Below are 23,346 nucleotides of genomic sequence, written 5' to 3'. Positions count from 1 at the left end.
GTGAGTCCTCCACACCAGTGCTCAAGGGACACACTGCAGATAAAAGACCCCTCATCAAGAGATAAGGAAATCTCATTTAGATGCAGAAGTGAAATGGTAACGTTTTAAACCCAGCCTGTAACAGAAAACAACCCCCTCCAACACACTGCTTAGATTGGTTTCATAACATGCTTCCTAAGAAAATAAAAACCATCTTCCACTGAGTAGAAACCACACTAAGACAACAACTGCACACAACTAAATCAGGTGGCCTCACTTACCAAATAAGCAGGTCCTTTTTAACCAAACCTTAGTTAAATAATTAATAATTAAGTCACCTAAATTCTTTTCTCTGAGCAATTATCAACCTTAAGAAAAAGGAGCTCAACTGAGCAGTCTTTGAGATTTCAGACTCCAAGTTACAACTTAAAAGAAAGGAGTATTTCAATATGATTTCATTGGTAACTGCCTGGCAGTAAAGCATTACAGGAAACACTAATTGCTTAATAACTGCTAATAAATTACAGTTCTGGAAATATAATATATAGACTATTAGGTATGCTAAACCTGTCACCTCCCTCACTAGCTCAGGCCCATCTTTTATTCTGGGATTCCACAGAGTCAACCACACAGAAACAAACCACGAGGAGACACAGAGATGAGATGAGCCTTGTACACTTACCCCTCCTGACAACTTAATCACCCTGACTTTGCTGCCTCCATGGGGCCCATCACTAGCACTGTTTGTCCGCTGCATCACTGTCCTTTTCACCCCCGGCTTCTGCTCCTGGGGCCGGCCGGGGACCGCGGCCGCGCGCGCCGCCTGCGCCGTGGGCAGCGCTGCCGCCGCGGCCGCTTTGCTCGGTAACACTTTCTGGGCTGCCTGAGGCTGACTCGCAGGGATCGTTCTAGTTTGCCTCAGCTGCTTCACCGGCTTCATCTGCTGTCCTTGGTAGGGGCCGTCCCCTGCGCCCTGGGGGAAGTCTGTGGGTTTGGGGTGGATGTTTGCCACTACGGCGTCTTGTTTTCTAACCAGGAGTCTGCTTTTCACGTTGTGCCGGGTCTGCAGGCCGGAGTGGGGGATGTAGGGGCTGCCGTTGGTGGGGAACTCGGAGGAGTCCTCCTCGTGCTGCATGTAGGGCTGCTGGGAGCAAGGCTGCTGCTGCTGCTGCTGCTGCTGCTGGGCAAGTCTCTCCAGCAGCTCTCTCTTCCTGGCCCCAGCCTGCTGCTGCCGTCTCAGCTCCTTCTGCTTCAGGATCTCCTCTCTCAGGCGCTTCTGCTCTTCTATCTTCAAACGGTACAACCGAGTTTCTTCATCCTCGTCTGGGTACTACAAGGGAAAAACCACATGAATTTACAGAATTCTAAACAGATGCCCAGCTTGGTCAAAACAACATGAAATTGGTTCAGATGTAGAGCTTTTTACATTTTCCCTGATACACTCCACTAATAGCCTTGATTTGGTATCTGCTGCTAGGGTTTATTTGCTATTCATTACAGACAAACAGCTGAAATGGTTTAGGACTTAGATATACTACTTCCTAGACAGAAAAGCTTTAATACCACTTGAGAAATCTGATCAGAATACTAAAAAAATAATAATAAAAAAGTTTGACAAATTGGAATTAATTTAAAAGTTTCCAAAACCAATTAAACTATTAATATAATTCAAGATATCAAAATATGTTTCAAATAGGAGGTAACAATACAGAGGCAACCCACTGTCACACAGGTTTTATCTTGCTCTTTTCTGACAAAGTAACAAAAGGTAGGGTGGTAAATGACCTGAAAGGCCCTGATTAGAACTATTGATTTTTCTCACAGAATTTTAAGCCTGATCTCAAACTCATTTGTCACACAATAATTGGTTATAATGAACAGCACAAGTCAATCTCTCTGACCTTGAACTCATGCACTCTCTTCAGAATCAAAATGTTGCCAAATGCAGTGTTGGAATATTAATGGTATATAGAGAATGCCTTTAATATTCCAGCCCTGGGCCTCTCTGAAAGTACTATACACCATCAAATAACCTTCCTAAAGATTCTTCCACTCTGACAGAAGGGGTTCTTATGAAAAGCTGTATAAAAATGGACAAGAGTCAAGGAAATGCAGATTCTCATCATCCTAGAAAAGAAATCAAATGGCTCTTGCAATAAAATCACATATATTTTTCAAAATTAGGAAGCATACTATTTTATTATTTCTCTCTTTTTAACCATTTGAAATACTAAGTTAGACTTATAGAGAATGCTTACAAATGGTAATGAGCACAACATTCTACTCAAGATATATCAACCACTCCTAACAACAGCCTCTCCAAGAAACGATACTTTGCATGCTGGTAAATTAATGCAGAATGAGTGTTAAAGTATTTCTCAAAAACTGGGAATCTGTGACAAACCTTTATGTATCTTGCAGCAACTGTGTGCAAACTGTTTTTGACACAACTGCCATTTTTTGAACGTACGTGACCCAAATGTGTGAATTGAAGGTTTGGGGTTTTTTAAGAGCTTTTAATCCTAGAGCACCCTAGAATCCTTCCCAACCCAAGAAAAAACCCAGCAGAACAGATTCAGCCATAATGTTGGTTCATGGATGTGAAAGCCCAGCAGAGTCAGACTTGCACTCACAGCACCCAGATGCACAAATCTGAATGTTTGTTTCCTTCAGCTGTAGCTGCTTCTTCCCTGAGCAGGTATTGACAGGGATTATTCTCAGTCACTAAAACCAGCTCATTGTCTCAAATTAGAAGTCCAATTACAAGCATCTAATTAGCAGTCTAATTAGAAGCCAAAACATTGGCTAAATAAGACTAACCAAATTGCATTTTTAAAATTTGTATTTACTTTTTAAGTATGGATTGTAGTTCAGGGATGAGATCGAACAGTTCTTTGCATGAGAATGCTACATCCACCCCAAAGTTCTTATCTTTATCTATACTTTGGAGAACATGATGGTGGTGATTAATAATCACTGTGACAAGTAAATTAAAGCTCTGTGATGATAGATGCTACAGAAATGTACTTCTAGAGGAGGAAACCCAGATATTTCATCTTGTATTGACTACTGGAGATGCTGGATTGTAGCAAAAAGTAAGAACTAGAATTTATCCTTAAATTTACCCAAAAAAATAGAATTTACCCTTATGAAATACAGGGAAAGATTAAGACCCTTAATAATAGTTTGCAAAGGATGAGAAAACATGTAAGCTCCAGCTAGGAGCAGGATGTGCTGTTATGCAGATCCTGATGTAATTAATCAAATTTTCAGTCATTTTCAGAGACACTAAATATCACAATTACTACAATTGTTCAGAGGGAAAACTTGTTTCACTTAATGAATTAGTTTATTCACCTGCTTTGGCTTAGATTGTAATAATTCACAATTTATCTAAACAAGCTTGATGGATGCCATGAGCTAATACCAAGTTTACTTTTGGAGGCAGTCCTGTAATTTTTTTCTCTTATGTTCATTTGGAACATTGCAGCATGAGTCTTCAGGAGACCACCACTTCTATCAGTGCCCTTTATTATGAGGAATTTGCCTGCTTATTTTATTACCTAACAAGTTCTGAAGGCCTTGGGAGACAGAGACCACGATGTGGCAGGCTCAGAACAGCAACTCAAAGGTTGCACATAGCACAGAGATGTGTGCTTTGCAGCACACTCAAATGAGCCCTGCCAGCAGACAAGGAATGAACATCCCAAGGGACTCTGACTAATACATCCCTGCTACAGCCCTTGGACAGACACTGATTCCAACTATGCCAAAATTAAACACAGAAAGATGACTGAACTAGAAAACTAGACATAAACTCTAATACCAACACACATGCAGTTCAAAGAATGCTTAGTAGAATATTCAGGCAATTTGATCTCGAATATAATCTGAAAGGTTCCTTTCTGGAACTAAACTAAGGAAATTAGTAATGATCCTAGGAAGTCAATCCCTTCTTAAAAGTTAAAATCAAGCATTAAGAGCCCTGAGGTTACATGACAACTGCAGATCAGTCTGTTAACAGGCTAGAGGTAGACCTAAATCCTTCCAAAGCAAGGTACTACTACTACTAGTGTTAAATTCTAAACAAAATATCCCCACAGCTGGAAGAAGAGAATATAAAGACCCTGTGATGATTAACAAAATATCTCCATTAGAAGTCAGCTTTAACTCAATTTAGTTGCACAATGGCCCAACAGTACAGACTGAGAAGGACAGCAGACTCCTTATCAGGATGAAAACAGGGGCAGTTAAATCCCCTTCTCCTCAGCTCTAAGAGCACCTTGTACACACCACCCTAGAAAGTGGGGGTATATATGTGATGTATAGTACACATAAATGACCTAGAGTATGTAATAAGGACATTCAGCATATGGAACAGGCAAGACAGGGTCAAAATGAACACAGGACACAATGCCTATTGCTAATGACTTCCATCCCATTAGTTCAGTAAGCCCAGGATAGATTTCTCAAACAAGCAACAGCACTGCCAAGGAAAAAAAAAGAAAAAGGCAAGGCAAGCAAGCATTTTGCCTACAGAATCAACTGGGAGAAAGTACACATCCTTCAAAGTTCAAACCACTCTAATTTTCACATTCTGTGTCTGGAAGCAACATTGTCTGTAGGTAAAAAAGCAGAAAAACACGGAGCAGCCTTTTCCCTAGACAAATTAAGCTTCACATGTTTTGGGTAGAAAACTCCCCAACATGAAGAAATGGTACACTGCACATGTATATGGCTCCTCCTTTTACAGGAGGCTGCAGAGTACAAAAGGCCAGACAGGCACTTGGTTTTGTGGGGATGGTTTTTTTCTGCCAGGTTTTGAGGTTTTTTCTTTTCTTTTTTTTTCCTTTTTTTAAGTGGAAATTCTCATCCATCTTTGAAGAGCTTTAACACAATGCATTTCACTGAGGTTTGAAGGAAGACTGAGCCTTAGCTACAGGTTTTTCTTCTCCCTTAAGATCCAAGGCAGTTTTGATGAGAAGCACCAAAAGAAAACATTACAGGCTGCTCTCCTGAATCTAGCTGAAGAGCACCAGCAAGAGAGGGAAGCAGCAGTCCCACATCCTTCTTCTGGGGATTCTAGAATGGCACTGTTGACTTAGGAAAAGACAGCAAGAACACACTCTAAATCAAAGGATTAAACTTTCTTCTGAAATTTAAAGTCCTAGTCCCAGTAGCTTGCTTTTCAGGTGTGAATTAAAAAGAAATAAACCCATACTTTTTCAGAAGTCTGCAGGATTAATTGCCAATTAATAGAACTAAATGCTGAGTCATAAGAACCAGACACTATTAATGTTCTGGGTGGCTCCCAAGGAACAAAAAAGGAATCATGCAACCAGGATCACTTATGTGTCTCAGTAAAATGGGTGCAAGAACAGAGCATTCAAAATGGTTTGATCTGTGGCATAAACACAAACCTATTTTAAAGCAGGCTTGTCTTTATTTTTTTAAGCTGTAACATTAAAAACATAAGAAGCTAGAATAATTTGTCTAAAAATTCATACCAATTGTTTGCAAAAGGCACAGCCAGATCCAAATTGCATCATTTGGCTGCTTGTGTTCAAAGCCACAAAGTATCTGAATTAAAGGGTACCTACATATACACACTGTACATTTCACATTGCTGATAACATCAGCACCTGAACCCAAGGAAGGTATGAGACACCCTACAAAGCAGAGATGTTGCACATCTTGGACAAACAGGGAGAGAGTGAAGAACAAGGCTACAAGTTACTCCAAGAAGCACACTGCCCTCTGCCTCATTTCCAACTGGAAACAAAAACTGTGATGAGACTCTTACAAGCACAAGGCAGGAGGCACCATTACAAAAATCTGGAAGAGAAGTTATTTAAACTGGAGAAAACTCTACAATTTTCAGGTAGTTCATAACCAAAAATATTAAAATATTCAGGTACATTTGATCTAGTAACTTAGTGCAGCAACTCTCTTCCATATTGCAAGCCTTGTTAGAAAACACAGCAATGTAAAATCTAACAAAATTCGCAATTCACTGGATTTGGAAGAATGGAATACAAAGGTTTTCTTTCAGTACATCAAGGACATTATCCCCAGTTTAAGTACTAACATCACTACACTGATGACTACACAGTGCTCTACTAATTTCCCTCCTGCTCTGAGCTCCAATATCCATTTCTCCTAAAGACACATCACCTTTCTCCATTCTCCCTCCTCTTTAAACTCAAAAATGCTTAATACTGCCTTAATTCCTCTAATCCTAAGCTGACTTCCACAGGAGCAGACTTAGGCCCACATCATCCAGACTTTCCTATTTCAATGACAAAATGATGTTTCAGACTAAGGATATACAATTTAAATCCTGGGGAGTAAAAGCTATTCTCAACAGGCATTTAAGGTCAGTATTTTGCAGCCTCACAGGAACAGGAATACAAGCATTCAATTTAATATACAGTTTTTAATCTCCTATTCACTCACATTGCAAACCTTTCAAATATCTATATTTAGGGCGAGCAAAACCTCTAACAGCCAATATTGCTATTTTTTTGGTGCTTCCTGAATGATAGGTCACTCATAAATACAGTCACTGACTCTTTAGGAAGAAAGATGCAAAGAAAAGTCTTAATTTTCCAGTTGAAGACACTTGCAAAATAACCTGCCCAATTCAGTTATGTGCCATATAGCTAGAAAAGGTGACAGAACTTAACTCTTTCTCATCATCATCAAAAGCAAAAGAACAGGATGAAGCCAGCTAATTACAAGAAAAAAAAAACACAAAAAAGACTGCAAAACATTACAATCTGCTTAAGGAGAGATATGTAATAACCTACGTTACAAAAACAGTGAAGAAAATGATTAAATGCTTGTAAATGAACATTTTTAGTGCAGCATTCCCATCTGTAAGAGTGACAATAAGCAGCAGCAGACCAAGAGCACTGCAGTGGCACAGCAGAAATGGGACAAAGCTACTACAGTGTTTGCAGCACCAGGCTCTGTTCCAGGTGTGCATTGGAAGGACAAGGTTCTCCTAATGCCTGCCAAATATAACTACAAGGGCTTTACTAGGAGACTTCATTTGTTCCAAGACAACCCTGGTTTTTTATCCTGCTTTGCAAAAGCTTGCATAAAACAGGTATCAGAATTTTATCAATGACAGTTTTGACAAGAGAAATAAAAAGAAAGTTTTATTTATAATACACCAAGAATTCACACAGGTAAGATTAGTTGGTTTGATAACCAACTAGAGTATGTTTAAAATGTCAAATGGAGACAAGATGACTGCTTTGGGGTTTGTTTGATTGTTTAGTTTTCTCTTTAATTAAAAGAAATTTTAAAAATTCTTATCTTTTTCTAAATACTGCCAGAGATACTTTGGAGCCAATGCCCTAACTTTCATTTGAATATACTACAGAATAACTTTAAGATGTTTTAGATGGGGAGGCCTGTGGCTGATTTTTCAAGACTTACCTTAGTAATGGCCTGAAAGACAAGGCTTCTCTACAAAGCACTGCATTTTGCATTTTCTGTGACAGATTATTCCAAGAGACTGAATTGAGAGGAAAGAGATTACTTAAATATTTTTTCCAAAAAAGGTGAAAATTAAAAGCTAAAAAAGGATTTTTTTTTTCATTTCCATTGAAAAGCAAGTGCACAGGAGGTCAAACACTGATAGCTTTAGGTTTCTTTTGTGCCTCATTTATGGAAATTAGTTATGACCATCCCTAATTCAAGAACAAGATGAAAAGCTAATCATGAGCAGCTTAAAGGAAGACAGCATTATCACAATTAAAGCTTTCAATGGCTGTTGAAGAAAACCTGTTCCTTGAGACAAGATTCATGGTTAACTATAACTATGAAGATTTACAGTTCTTCACAGAATAGCCTGACAAAGCACACAGGGTGCATTTAGCCATCATGCTCAGGATATAATGAGCACCATCAGTCCAATCCTATCCACTCTCTCCAAGTAGCAGAGCTCATGGAGAGTCTTCTCTAGCTTCCAGGAGATCTGTGCAGGGAAATGGTCATCTGTTCACATGACACGATCCAGTGGAGCTGAAAACACTGGCAACCTGACTTTTTCATTGTGCAGAATACCAGCAGAGCAAACAGCATCACTTTCTCCAAAATGGAAAACTTAAAAGCATCTCCTCTTTTTCCTTACATGAAAAGGTTTCAAAAAAAGGAGATTTTCTTTCTCAAGAGCAAGAAGCTCCATGGACATCACAGCTATGATCTCCTGCATGAATGCTCAAGGCCTAGTAGAGACTGAACAGCCTAAAGGAAAACAGCATGAGGAAGACAGCTCTCCAAATAGCCTTCTTTTTTTGCCTTTGAGCCATACAGCACCATACAAAACGACAGAGAAGAGGCTTTCAGACTTAGAAGAATGCGATCACCTGAAAATAAATTATAATTCCCAAATATACAAATGGGCAAAATGAGTATTTTAGAGACTTGTATCACTAATCACCTTTACTCAAATTCTGCCTTTTCCTAGTAGAAATGATGACTGCTCCTGCAAAACATTTCAGAGACTTGTATCACTGATCACCTTTACTCAAATTCTGCCTTTTCCTAGTTGGAATGACAACTCCTCCCACAAAACAAATTCACCACAGCCTTGCCAACCTTCCAGACCTTCTATGTCAATGGAGACTATTTCTGCTGTTACAGTAAAAAATAAAAATGCAATTCAGAAGGGAGGCCTCTAGTGGCACCTAAAATATTTGGTGGATTATACATTAAGTATTAATGTATTATCCACCAAATATTTTAGGTGCTTTCAATTTATAAATCAGACTAAAAAAGTATTTTAAAGGTGGGAGCTTTGTTTCTCGTTGTTTGGTTTTTGATCTTTTGTGTAGGAGTGTCGGGGTGAGGATGGTCGGGACGGATGGAGATGAGAGATTTCTGAAGCCAGGTTGTGGAATTTGGGGTTTATTGCAAAAGGTGTGGGTGGAGGGGTCCTGCTTGGAGCTGCCAGCCACAGCTCAGAGCAGGCTTAAGAGAAGAGAGTGGTAAAGAGGATGAGAGACAGAGGGAGTAAAAGAGGGGTAAGAGTGTAAGAGAGCGAGGTTCTCTTTACAATACAATAAATCTTCTTCTGTGTTGACTATTTTAATTCTCACTGACTAATTTAGTACAATATACAAATCTTATAGCATTTACATACAGCTTATAAGAATCATTACATTACTATACTGTGTTACATTTTTAACAATAAAAACTACTTTTTGGACTCCTGCTAAGCTAGTAGGGTCTGCTCTCACCCTTGGAACTGTCTGCAAGCAGAGGGTATTGTTTCACCTTCAGCCAGCCACACCATTGTTTTCCAGTTGTTGAGTAACTGAGGGATCTCAAAGCTTGCTTTCATGTCAATCTCACTTATAGTTTCTATATTCTCAAAGTCTTTTGCCAGGCAACCATATTTATAAGGTTTTCCTGTTTCATCTTCCCCAACACTTTTGTTTAAGCAAAACAAAAAATCCCTTACCTCCGGTTCACATTTTCCTTCTGATTTTGCCTGGCCCACTGGGGTGATTGCTTTAGCTTTCATCTCAGGCCTTCCCTGGGAGTTGGCAGTAGCAGTGGCAGGCTTGGTGGCAGGCAGGGTGCTGGGGATGGGTTTGACCTGGGCAGCGGGGGCAGAGCTGCGGCGGGTGCTGCCCATGTCCAGGGCGTGGGCCGGGGCGATGGGCAGCTCGCGCAGGTTGCTGTTCCTGGGAGCCGCCGGCTGCAGCTGCTGGCTGGAACGCTTGACGATATTCTGGGATGGGGTGCTCTGAAAAGAACAAAGGAAAAGAACTGCTGACTTCCACCACTAACCAGGCTGAAGCGATTCCGGTTTCACATTTTCCAGATTTAGTTCAGTTTGGGAAAATAAGCTTTGTGAAAAGGCACAATATTTTAATGTCAGGGAAAAAAATACAGAAATGAGAATATTTTAATAACCTTTCCTAATCAAAGCAATTATGTTAAACTATAGTTATATTGTCTTGAGCACTGCTCCAGGCTCTTGTCCTACCCAACCTACCAAGCAGCAAAATATGCTGCATTGGAGGAAACTCACAAGACAGGAGAGGCATTATCTGAACCAGAAAACTGATTAGCAGTGGTACAGGGAGGCCTTCAAATCAAAAGAGTGTCACAGAAGTGGGCTCCCACACAATCACAGACTACCAGCAGTTGAAAAGCCTTATAAAGCAAACTTCTCCTTCACCACCCCTCCATTGGTAGTTCTTGGACGACTGAAACATCTCTTATTGGACCCAAATCAAAAAGAACACTGATGACCAGAGGAGAAAAGAAAGATACACAAGGTATTTTCCAATGTAGATTATAAAACAATCAAAGCAGAAAAATGAGCAAGAAATGGTAAAAGAGCAGAAGGGAATAAATAGAACTGAAAACCCATGCTGGTCAGTTTTGAAACCTGTGCATAAATGCCTGCTACTCATGCAGGACACTGTTGTATGTGGTACTTACATGCCTTGGCTTCATTGGACCCTGTCGTGGCTGACACTGCATCCTGTTGTTATTTGGCTGCTGTTGTGTGGCTTGAATGTGAGGCCTGAACTGTGGCTGGTTCATGGGCATCAAGGGCTGTGGAGGCCCTTGGAGATGGTGATGCTGCTGCTGCTGCTGGTGATGGTGCTGCTGTTGCTGCTGGTGGTGCTGCTGATGAGGCTGAGGTTGTGGCTGAGGCTGTAATGGAGGATGCATGGGACCCTTCACATGAAAAAAAAAAGTTTTAGTTTCAAGGTAATAAACTCCAGAAAAGCAGCTCCAGCCTCCTGAGTCCTCAGAACTATAAGCAGCTATGAAGAAGGTTACACCAGGAAAGAACAGACCAACCAGAGAGGTGTAAGGTCTACTCTTAAAACCTGTGTAAGGCAACAGGTGAAGTAAAAGGAAAAATACGAATTCAAGGGTTGCTGTCCTCTACCCCGTTTTCTAGCGGGGTTTACCCCGGCCCCCTGCACATCCCCGAAGCGCTGCCCCGCTTCCAGCGGCCGCAGCCCCACGGCCCCGCTCCGCGGCCGGCAGAGGGCGCTGCCGCCCCGCGCTGCCCCGGGCCGGCAGCGAGCGAGACCGGACACGGCAGCGGGGGAAGATCCAATAGATCCATCACTCCCCAGGCACTGCAGCGATGGCACTGCAGGGCCATCCCCCTCGGAACTGCAACGCTTCGGCTCCATCGCTTCCCCAGCGCTGTACCTGCATGCTGGGCTGCGTGTGCGGGGCCAGGAAGGGCTGTCCCGGCGCCTGCAGGAACTGCTGCCGCGGGGGGATGAAGGGCCGCGGGGTGGCGGAGCCCGGCTGGTTGAAGTGCAGGATCCCCACGGGGCCCTGGGGCTGCATGCCGGGCCGCACCGGGCGCTCGCGGGGATACACCGGCTGCTGGCCCTGCTGGGTAAAGGCGGGCCCGGGCGGGCTGAAGGGCATCGGGCTCTGCGTAGGAACGGGATGGGCGCTGTTCAGCAGCGGGGGAGGCGGAGGCGGCGGCGGGCTGCGCTGCTCAAACAAGGGGTGACCCGGGAACCTCGGATCTGCGGGAATGAGAGAACTGATTCAATTACAACCTTCCTGGGACACAAATGCATTTCAGAAACATAAAGCTCTAGTCTGAAAGAAATTCGGAAAGAAATCTGCACAATGCAAAACTCTGTGGGATGTTTTAATTATAAAAGCTACCCTCAAGGTTATGTTTCTCTTGTTCCTGTCATTTGTGTATAAAAGGAATTGATCCTTGAAAAACCAGCACAACTGGTACTCTGCTGGAATCAGCAATACCTGTTAGAAATTCTACTTTAATAAAATCAATGAAGGATTCCACTGATTACAGTTTAAACCACAGAAGAACTCATAAAGCATTGACACCATTTGCTGACCAGGTATTTAGCACATTTTAACATACTATACATGTGTAAAAATATTGTGTGTGTGTATATATATATATATATACACACACATTACTTATATGCGGTATAAATATAACTTACCCTCTCTTTTGCTTGCTAGGTTTTGTATCATTTTATCCAACCTTAACAAATTTCTTACACTATAGACACAATCCAGGCAGTTTAAAGATTTACAAGAAACCCAAGTTTATGGAAAGTATATAATTTGTTTTCCAAATTATAACAAAGTGCAACAACTTCATTGCAACAATCACATAGATATTAATTATTTTTGTGTCTATATAAATATCTGGATTCATGGCAGTTACAGGTGAAGACATTAAAAAAGTAAAAATCCACATCAAAAGAAGTAAAAATATACTAGACAACCAGACTTTCTGGCATGGTCCAGCCTGACCACATCAAATGGGATCTTCCAGCCTTCATGTTCTTCTGAACACTTCATGTTGTGGGGTATGCAGTCACAGTGCAGTCACTTTACAACAGGTGGGTATTAACTGTTAATGGGATTGAAAATGCTCACCTGCTAAGAAGAAAGGATCTCTGTCCTGAGGAGGTGGAGGAGGGAGTGGTGGAGGTGGTGGGGGCGGCCCTCTCCACTGGTCCTGGATTGGCAGCCTCGGGGCTTGGGAGAAGTTGGTAGGAACTGGTCCAGGTGTATGCTGCTGGAAGTCTGGAGGGCCCTAATTTAGTAAGACAGAATTAAAATTAAGGCTACCATCCAGAAATTTATGTATTGTCTGCTATAACTTTTTTTCTCTCAAAAATACAATTGCTGTATGAATTATCTCCGATCACCTGTACAAACTGACAGCCCTTACTGAGTCATTCCTTCACAATGGAAGACATATTAAACCCAAGTACAGTATCTTGAAATGAATTCACAATGTTTTAATAATCACTAGCACCACAGGAATGCCATTTCTTCTCAAGCTTATTTCTGAAATCCATGCAATTATTGACCTTCTTTCCCATTAATCCAAAAAAATCTGAATGTCTACTTTAGAAGACATTCCTGACATTTATCTTCATAAACCATACTATTCTTCATCATCAATTTAGCACAATGTAAGCTACAGGAGGGAGCAGCTTTACTTAAACAAAAAGCAGGGGGGAAGGACAATTTATGACACCCAGAAAATTAAAGAAATCATCTTTCTAAAAGAATTAAGAGGAGAGTAACATTTCAGGCTATTCGCAGTTTAGCATCTGAAGCATTTTAAGAAAGAAAATTTTGTACTCTTTCTTCCAGTAAGGCATTGGATTTTTTTCTTTTTTTAATGCCTTTTTATATTGCAGGAAGCAGTATGTTAATACAAAACCAGAATTCTGCAGAAGACACGTTTAATTGAGTAATTCACACTAATTTTTTTTTTATCAAAAGTTGACAAAATACATTGGCAACTTCGATATACAGAGTAAGCTTTGCTTCACATAAATTATATTCTTAACCATTTCCTTATTATGTGAGTAAATCAAGTAAGTAATGAAAATAATCTGTGAACATCCTTGCTTTCTATAAAGATTCTGAAATCAGTGGTGGGATCTGTTCCGTCTACATGTGATGCTCACCTTGAGGCTTAAAACTTGCACTGCTGAAGACAAGGTTTTCAAAACAGATTCCAGACCAAAAGCTCCCTGCTAGACTGAAGTATTGTCATCAGGAAAGGACCAAACAACTAAGCTGCAGTAGCTTATCTTTTATCTCTTGAGTTGACCTCACCAAGGGTATGCACAGTCTCACCCTAGCATTTTTGCACTGCACAAAGACTGGAATTTTAGGATAAGAATTTCTCACACAGCAACAATGGCCATGGAGCATACTCACTATCAAAGCAGCACAAGACAGAGCTGCTTATACAGCCTTCTACCAGCACAATACACCTGGGATTGGCAAGGCCCAAATAAGTAGATGAGCAGCACCAAGGATCAGATCCATTATTAAATCTGTGGCCTTCCTGAAACACCTGAATGGGGATGTGTGAGATACTAAAACCTCTTATTTGGGACCAAGACTGTGACTACTTATGTCATTATACAGCCATCAACTGTAAATACATTATCATTCCTAGAGATTAAAGGGTCTATATCCCCTTGCTTCCAGTCAGCCAGTCTCCTGTGGGTATTTCATTTAGTGAAAAGACATTATATTACACTCAAGCATGACAGTCCTCATAACATACACACAGTTTGTAGGAGGAGCTCTGCACTTCTGCAAGTGAACAGTCACAACACACAATATTCCTGCCACCTTGGAACTGACTACTCTGCCTTTGAATTTCACAGGCTGTCTGCAAACAACAGCAGTTGGAGCAAGATGGAGCTGTTTGGGATGGAAAAAAAGTAACATTTATTTGCTCCATAAAAACCTTTTCAGGTTTAGCTGAACAAGGATGTTGAACTGCTTTGCCCTTCCCTCGTGTTGAGCGGGACAGCACTGGCTGCCTGCCAAAAGATCAGCTGAACACAAACCTTGAGGATCCTGACCCTTCATTCCCAAACCACACCTCCAGCATCACTGCACATAGGAGCTGCCAGAGCTACTTTCAAAATAAGGTTACATGCATACCCTCAGCTCAGAAGCTTTGGTGACAAAAGCCTATTTCTTCAAGCATTGCTCTTACAGCAGTCCCAGGGAATACACACACAGCCCCTTCCACGTGCTGCACGTCCTTGAGGGAGACACCCAGCAGACCCACTCATTTTTAGCTATTTATATTTTAGCTATTTAGTTATTAGTTTACCAGTGGATAATGCCTAAAAGGCCATTGCAACAGGAGCATGGGAGAACCCAGTTCAACGGGGCACTTGCACACAAGATGGTTTTAACCTTGCATCTGATTTACAGCATGTACCCACATGCTCATCTTGCATCTCGGGACAGAGCATGGTCTTGACAACCAATTTTCCCCATTTTCAAAGAGCTTGTCTCAGAAGCTCTCAAATTCCTCCTAGTTTTCCCTAGACATGTCCCTACACATATCTTAGTCATTTGTAAAATAGCCAGCAAAAAACAAATTACGTGGAAACTTACTGAAACCTGGGCTAATAAATCTTAAGTGTCACGTATCTGCCACCCGAGCTGAAGAACTGGCAGCAGCAATGATCTGTCTGGGCTTGGTTCCAAGCACCAAATGGCAGGGCAGTGATCATGGTCTCCTCTACCTGCTTCTCCAAAACTCCATGTATTGTGCCCTGGTTGAGGTAACAGATCCTTATCAGTCTCTCCTCTCACTCCCCAGAGTTCAGTTTTAGTGCTAGGCTGAAAGGCAACAGGCTTAGGCTACAAACTAAGCAGCCATCTCTGCTTCTCAACCACATTTGTTACCTGGTCTCAAGCATCTTCCTCAATATGAATTCCTTGCCCAATTTGCCTTTTTGTTCTCCTGGTCCTGCTCACTCCTTCAGATACATTCTCTCATCCCATCATGTCTTTCACTCTGGCCACTGGTTCCTAATCCCAGCATGGATCCAGATCCCAGCTTCCAGACTCCAAGCTGGTGGTCTTGTGTTGTGGCAGCTGGTCAGGAGCTCCTACTTGCCCCCCTCAGCCCCTGATTTCCTTGTCTGTACACTTACACCAGGCCATCTCCTCTCTTTTTCCTGCCAGGGAAGCAGCAGGCACAGGCTGAAAAAAATCCAGTATGTTTATTTTAAATAAACAATTCTTTGTACCAGCCTTCCCTCTCCTGCCAACCTGTACCCTCATTATTATGCCCAGATTTGTCTCCTCCTAAGGCAGCCCTGAATTGCAAATGCATGGAAAGTCCTGTTGAATTTCACACAGCCCTTATGTACTGAAACATCCTCAGTGCAGCCAAACTCAGTTTTCTTCCTTGGAAAATGAGCAATAATAAAACATTTCTAAATAACTCACCTAGGAACAGAAGTATTTTTCCACCATTTCAGTTTTAGAATGAAAGTATATTTGGAGAATTTCAACCAAAAGGATTCAAAATGAGGCCAGTAACCAGCACAACATCTTGGTTTAGGCCACTAAAGTCTGTTAGTATTGCACATACTGAGAGCAGCTTTATATTTCTCATCATAAAGAAACAAACCTTTATGAAATAAGCTTTAGGTAAGTTTTAGAACTGAGTAATACAAGGTCATTTTAAGTCTAAGGAAGCCCACACTTAAAAAACCCAAAAAAACCAAAAAAACAAAACCAAAAACCCCACAAACCAATAACCAGCAAGACATTTTACTATTAAAAGTACTAGCAATGCTGATTTCAAACTCCCTGTGATTTTCTGTACCAAAGGTGTCTAGCCATCTTAAGAATCAAAACATTTAGTGTTCTCTAAAAATCTGCCTTCATTTAACACAAAATAACAAGTATCCAACTGTTATCCAAAAGCTGGTGTCAAAAAATCCCAACAAATTAAGAATTTTTTCCTCTAGTTAGCAGTATATGTCATGTAAGTACGTACTACAACACAAGTTTGGGTCAAAATAACTCTTAAAACAGTCCAAGAAAGAACAAGAAGGAAATATCTGAAGTTTGGAACTCTTCCTATTGGCCTCTCTTTTTTCTGTCCCTAGCAGTGAAGAACTCTGGGTTTTTTTCCACTTTTTAAGATTCCAGATTCACTAACAAATATCTACTTATTTGATTGCTGAGCAGATTTTGTGTCTGACATTTTGAAAAACTACTAAATTATGACTGATCACATTTCTTGGCTGATAACCAAAGGCCAATCATGCAAAATTAATTGCAAAGACATTTGTTATTTGCTGAAAAGCAAATTACTAATGTTTGCTTCTTAAAAAAAAAAATTAGGTTGAGTCTTTCCCTTCTTACAGTTATGATAAACTGACCTCCACTTCTTTCCTAAACCAGCTTTGCTTCTATATCCCTAAAGATAAAAACTTCTGCCCTAAATAACAGTATGAACAGGGAGGGGAAAGCTTATATTTTCCTATCTTACATTGCTGAGATTTTTCTTCAGAAAAAGCTCCCAGGATAATTCCAATAGGAATTCAGTTGTGCAACTGATTCATATCACACACTCCATGTGAAAACTCTAACATTCAACTACTTCCAGACACACAACTGCTCTTTTTAAAAAAGAAAATACATAAATTATGATGGGTGTTTTCCTAAATTATGATGTCTTTGTCTATTATTCTCAAATGACATTACTTTTTTTTCCAATTCAATAGAAATACAACAGTGCTACCATTTCAACTTTTATTTATGTCAAATTCTAACTGTCCTAAAACCAGTACAAAGTAATATAACAGCTCTCCATTGCTTAAAGCTTTTGAGGGTGGGCTTATTTTCTTGGTGGATTTTTTTTTTGTGTTTAACAGTAGTTAAAGTACAATTTTAGTAGTGGATTATTTTACCACTAATGTTAAACTCTACATTCAGCAAGTATTTGTTGCTAATAACCCCCAAGTGCCCTCTGGTATTTGGTGGAAAAGACCACTCAGAGTTATTTAACTTCAAAAATTAATGAAGAGCAGGTGCAAAAGCCAGGTTTCATAATGGTCTATTTTTGATAAAAGAAGCATACTGTAACATAGATGCATAATAAATCTTTATATGCACAGTAGTTACTCCCATTTTTCATGGTTTTGCTATCCGGACAGTTTCAAATTACACCCAGCTATTCAGTACACACATCAGCAGGAGTCCCTGCAAAAAACATTTTAACTATTACTTCACCATTGTTAAATCTTTCAGGAAACTCCTTACTCAGTGTTCAGAACACCTATTTTTCAGCTAACAGGTTCCAACTTAAAAAAGGAAAATTGCAAATTCATATGATCAGCCATGGCTCCAAGGTTCTACATCTCAGTCCAACATTGGGGCCAACTCTATCACTGAGGGAAAGGACAAAAATTTATGTGAGATCCCACAAGACTGGTTCACATTCATACAGAAATGGTTACCATGACACCTACCAAATGTCCCTAAGACTGACCCAGCATACAACAGTATCTTTTCCTGTTTTTAAGGAAAGCTCTGAACTCCATAATTTAATTTATCCTCATGCAATTTTATTTTGAAAATTCAAGAAGAAAAAAAGGTGGTGCATAAGAATAAAGACTTGATGTCTAGAAGGAATTTACACTGGAAATAGGATTCTGTGTAGATTTCTTAAGAGAACACAATCACAGACATTTCAGAAATAGTTCAAAGGAGAAGATAACACCACAGTGAAGTGCTACTGACAGGTATTTTGTCTTAAATCTTTGATTTTGTGATGTTTACTCTTAGCAAAAAATGTACCCACTCTTCCTCCCCCACACACCATAATTTACTGCACTTCAGACTGACATTTTTATACAGTTCTGAACAACTGCATGTTGTACAATTTCCCCTTCTACTAATTTCAATTATTCAGTATAGCTAAGGCATAACCTACACCTTATCAATCACTTTTGGAAAAAAAAAGGCAATGCAAACTTGTGTCTATAATTCATTAGAGTTGTGAATAGCTCATTGAATATGACTTTCACACACTCATGCAATCCCACCTTCTGAAAGAACACGAGATAAGGTTACTTTAATCCTTTCAAAGAACTGCACTATTTTGCCTTCCTTTTATCCCTTTAAATATCCTTCCTGGTTAAGAAATTAACATTTTCTCTCATACAATTCTTACACAAATTGTACTTTTACTTTTCTGCATCTCTTGTTAATTACATGATGTTATCTCCAATAATCTATTCATGAAGCACAGATAACTCTGGTTACCAATAAAAGGGAAAACTTAGCATAAATTGCTTAGCACAAAGTTAATCTTATAAAGCAAGGAATAAAGAGGATCTAACAGCTATTATATGATTTATCAGCTTCTCTAAAAGGGTCACTCCACTTCCTTCATGAGACTAATTAAATACCTTAACAATGTCATTGAAACGTCATGAATCTTTCAATAAAATACACCCTGCCTGTACAACATGTTTACATTTATTAATCTCACTTAAAATGCAAAGAACTAGGAGAACCCCACTGACAGTTAAGCAGGGCCACTCAGTTAATTCTTCTTATATGGTTTAAATGCAAAGAATAATGACCACTATAACCTATGACAATTAAAACTATAGCCATCTGTCACAAGATGTTAATCCTCTTATTTCAGCAGCCCCCAGACTTTTCAAAAAGCTTTCCCAAACTGCCTACCTCCTGTGCAAGAAACTGACTTTTCATCCTCTTGTGTAGGAAACCCTGCTCATATATCTTGGATATGGTTCAAAAATTTCCAAGTAGAAATATGTATCCATATCTTCCATGAAATATGGGTCTTCAAGTTTCACAGTATTTTCTTTTAGCTTGCACAGCATACAGAAAGGAATGACTCGTGGAAATTTGTTATTATAAAATTAATTTTGATACTTTTTAAATACAGTTTCAATGATTCAGTATTGTTATCCTCAAGTCTGTAACAATCACCTAAATCCATCAAGGTGAAATAAAACCTAGCAAGCACCATGGTTTTCCCAAAAGATTTAGGAAAAGATCACCTAATATAAAAGACACACCTTGAATTCATGCCAATCATGGACAAAACTGTTCAGAGTGCCCATAAAAGTCCAGACAACAGTTTTATGCCACCTATATAAGTCTTTTCAAAGTTTCTGGAACATATTTTGTGAAGGGAAAACATATAGCTAGCCAAGCACTGGCTCAAGTCTGTGGACTGGACAGATCCTGGCACTACAGGCAGACTGAGTCACAGAGAATGGGTTAATATTCTCAACTGAACTGGAAGTAATTTTTAATATCAAAATGTACCACACAATTTGGATAAGCTCCTCTCTTACACTACACAACTCCAAGAGATAGGAAACAGTGTTGGGCTTAGGCAGAAGTCCAGGTCATCTCTAGGAGAAATCACCAATGCCCTGTTTCACTGTTTAGGAAAGTAGAATTTCCATGTCAGCCAACATGGTAAACCAGTACAAGCAAGGAGAGAAAGGCATGGAATCCCCTGTTATTTAAGTCAACTCATGATCAAATAGCTAAAATAAGTAACACAGGCAATGCAGACAGCGATGGGTATTCCCAGCAGACTGACAAGCCCTAACAGTTCAGGAGACTAAAGCTAAACATTTTAACTGTTGTATACTAAAAGTGTCCCTTTTCATCAAGTTTCAGGGCATCCCCACAATACATCCAGCAGGAAGAGATTCATGTTGCAAATGGAGACAAAACCAGTCCCAACTTCAGTGTGTTTCTAAGAGAAGCACCAAAGCAGATGGGCCCATAAGCAACCACTTCTCCACAGGAGAACTTCTGCTTCAGAGAGTCCTTAATGAAATACAGACAGAAAATGTACTGGTAATGAGATCCCAACCCTAGATTTAAATTCCTAATTTAAAGTGCTGATGTGCAAAAAAACCACACTCCCATCCATCTATTTGGTATGGATGAAGGAAGAATGTCCCCAGCAGAGACAGGCCATAATGAGAAATAGTGTGACAGACAAGCTGTTGCAACTTGCACAGACTGAAGGGAAGAGTAAACCCAAACCTCTCAAACCACAAACCTAAGGAAGTTCTTTAACACTAAATTGTTAAACTCATTCATCTGGAAGAGTTTCACTTAAGTTTGCAATCCTCTGCAGGAGTGGGGTGTAGAAGAGTGCATGATAATTTTTGTTTGGTACCCTCTAACTTTTAAGGTTAAGTACAACACAACAAATTGGGGAAAGAGTGTAAGAGACATTGATGTCATTTAGAGCAATGAACTCTCCCTTGAAAGATGAGGATTTCATCATCATTTAGTAAAAGGCAGTAAAATCCTTCTGCATACAATCCTTCTGCTGACAGCTAACAGTTTCATGGATGTGTAAAGAATTAGGAACCCCTCCTATTGTCAGAACTGAGATAAGATCTTTCCCTTGGACTTTGCAGAAACTACTCCATGGACATATCATGGTGTTTATGTGTATCTTAGTGGCCTGCAAGTCACTAACAATTAGAAACAACTCGAGGTTACAACTAAACTGGATCATGAATATCAAATTCAAGATTTCCATATTACACTCCAAGCTTGAAGTTGCAGTTACACTTTATTTAAAAACATATTTATTTATTTAAATATGGGATGGGGATGATTTGTTTTTAAAAATGGGACCTGGGGATGATGCTTCTCTCTTTAACAAGAAATGGTCAGGATGCTACAAAAAAAGTCAAGAAGCAGACAGCTTTATAGAAAACAAAAATGAGAATTGCTGCTAATCTGGACTTTGAAAAGGACCTAATTACTTAGGAATCAAATTACTGGATTGATGGTTTTCAGTTCTGTTAGGAAATCTCATTTTTGAGATGTTCTGCACATCTCTGACCTTACAAACACACTGATGTGAGAACTTTACATACTCAGAGTTCCCAATATGCTTGCAAGTACTATTCATGCACTGGGTAAGAAGACTTGAACATTTTCATCATTTTATAGTCAACCCATAATATCTCTCTGAATTGCCTTATTTTATTGTAACAGGAGTGACTTACTGCTTTATAATGAAATGAAGCATTTTCACTTTCACATTCTAAAGAATTAGCAAGAAATGAAAGCACAGAAGGTGAACAAATACCAGTTTATAGATTTACTCTTTTTCATATTGTGATGACACAAATGTACTGAGTTATCTTTTAAAAGCACATTTTCTCATCTCAGTAAAATAGCTTAAGATAACTATACTATCATCTAATACCTCTAGTTTTATAATAGATACATTTTAGTTCTCTATTCAGTGTTTAAGCTCTAGATTACTCTTACTGTATTGTACGCAGCAGACTATATTTTAATTGGATTTCTTTGTAAGTCTTGATTTCTGCAAAGTAACTCTTGAACAGTGCTTAATTAACAGCAAAATAGCATATGTATAACACTTTTTCCCTCTTTGTACTGACAAAAGTTTGTGCTTTGCTTACAATGGATTTTTTAAAAGCTTCACATTTCATTCACAGAAATATACAAAAACCAAAGTACAACCTATATAACCAGATAAACAAAAACTTTTTTACTGTAAGGGTGCCTGAGCACTTGCACCATCCTTGCAGATATTCAGAAGCCATCCACACATGGTCCTGGACAACTGGCTTCAGGTGGCCCTGCCTGAGCAGGGGGATGGACCAGGTAACCTCCAGAGGTCCCTGTCAACCTCAGCCATTCTGTGATTCTGTGTTTAGCAGGTACTAAAGCTGAGATTGAAGAAAATCTACCATCATTAACACAGGGGAAAAAAAATCTACAACACTGTTTTTTCTTGGCTGTGCTAAACAGCACTCACCTTACAGAAAGATAAATGACAGTAAAATATAAATGCACAAGTTTTCTGCTCCATTTTCCTGTCTACAGAGCACGTGCACACTGGAGCCAACATGACAAGCTAAAGGGTTACTGCATTTAGAAACCAGCTATTTCTCTCTTATTTAATAGCTGTTACCATCATGTTTAGCTGCTGCTGCTCCTCCTGCAGATGGGAATTCATTGATATGATTAAATTTGATGGTATGATAATGTATGGTAATCGTGATTAATCAGAAGCCCACTAGCAAATGGAGGATGTTGGGTATTATGTCACCTGCATTTTAAACTGCTTTCCCTCCATGGCAGCCTGACAATACTTGACAGCTGGAGAGATCTCATGCTGCATTTGCTTGCTACTACTTATAGATCTGATAAGAGAAAGTGCCCATCATTCCTTCACTATCTTAAGTGCTGTAATTACAGAGCTTTGCAGTCAAGTTGTGAAAACTGTACCTGTTAAAAACCAAAGCCTTTTGCTAGCTGCTGAACAAGCTCTGTCTCACATCTGCAAGGGCTATAATCTGAAAGAAATGTAATTTGATGCAGCAGTCTCATTCAAACATGATTTGCATGAAATGCTGTGTAAAGCAGTATCCAAGAAATGTCAATCAACACCACCTGATACCATGTATTCTGTTAAATGGAAACAAAATGCTTTCTACACTACCTGTGATCTGCCACTACTACACAGCAATAGAGGGAAAATTTCATTTACTGTTACTCATTATAGTGAAGCCATAGCTAAAGCAAAATAATTGTGAGGAAGTAAGAGAATCATTTTCACAAGTGGCTTTTTATTTCCATTAACAGTTTGTCTCCTACACACGTACTGCTACAAACATGCACAGGTTACTAAACATCAGTTTAAAATGACTGCCTGTAGTGAGATGCAGGACTCTGATTTGTCCTTACTATGTGGACTATGAGTCTACATTAATAACAAGTGCTAAAAAACCCTTTCTCACATGTAGGAACTCATGATTAAATTTGAAAAAATGGGGAAAAAAAATCCATCCCTATTTGCATTTCCCACAACACACAACAAACACTTTTGCAAGGAGTTTTGTTTTCAAAAGCACTGCAAATTTCTGCCTCTACATCCTGTAAGAGGTGGTGCAGCCACAGACCCAGGCCCACTGTAATACCACTAAGCCAACCCATGTTTGCTAAAATGATAGTGGGGTGATCCAT

At 39.7% G+C, this 23,346-nt stretch overlaps 1 protein-coding gene across 5 annotated transcripts in view; it reads right to left on the bottom strand.

Annotated features, from left to right (window-relative positions):
- Positions 1 to 23,346, bottom strand: part of RBM33 (RNA binding motif protein 33) — a 99,832-nt gene that overhangs the window by 29,206 nt on the left and 47,280 nt on the right. For all 5 annotated transcript variants that reach the window (XM_036399908.2, XM_036399917.2, XM_036399926.2 and 2 more), the window contains exons 11-15: positions 12,406 to 12,565; positions 11,179 to 11,510; positions 10,447 to 10,689; positions 9,455 to 9,742; positions 662 to 1,309 (exon numbers count right to left, since the gene is read on the bottom strand). In XM_036399908.2, the coding sequence (XP_036255801.1) occupies positions 662 to 1,309; positions 9,455 to 9,742; positions 10,447 to 10,689; positions 11,179 to 11,510; positions 12,406 to 12,565 (1,671 nt within the window). The remainder of the gene's footprint in view (positions 1 to 661; positions 1,310 to 9,454; positions 9,743 to 10,446; positions 10,690 to 11,178; positions 11,511 to 12,405; positions 12,566 to 23,346) is intronic.

This window comes from Molothrus ater, chromosome 1, assembly GCF_012460135.2.
Source record: "Molothrus ater isolate BHLD 08-10-18 breed brown headed cowbird chromosome 1, BPBGC_Mater_1.1, whole genome shotgun sequence".
NCBI classification, from domain to species: domain Eukaryota; kingdom Metazoa; phylum Chordata; class Aves; order Passeriformes; family Icteridae; genus Molothrus; species Molothrus ater.
This window is presented reverse-complemented; position numbering and strand designations above follow the sequence as displayed.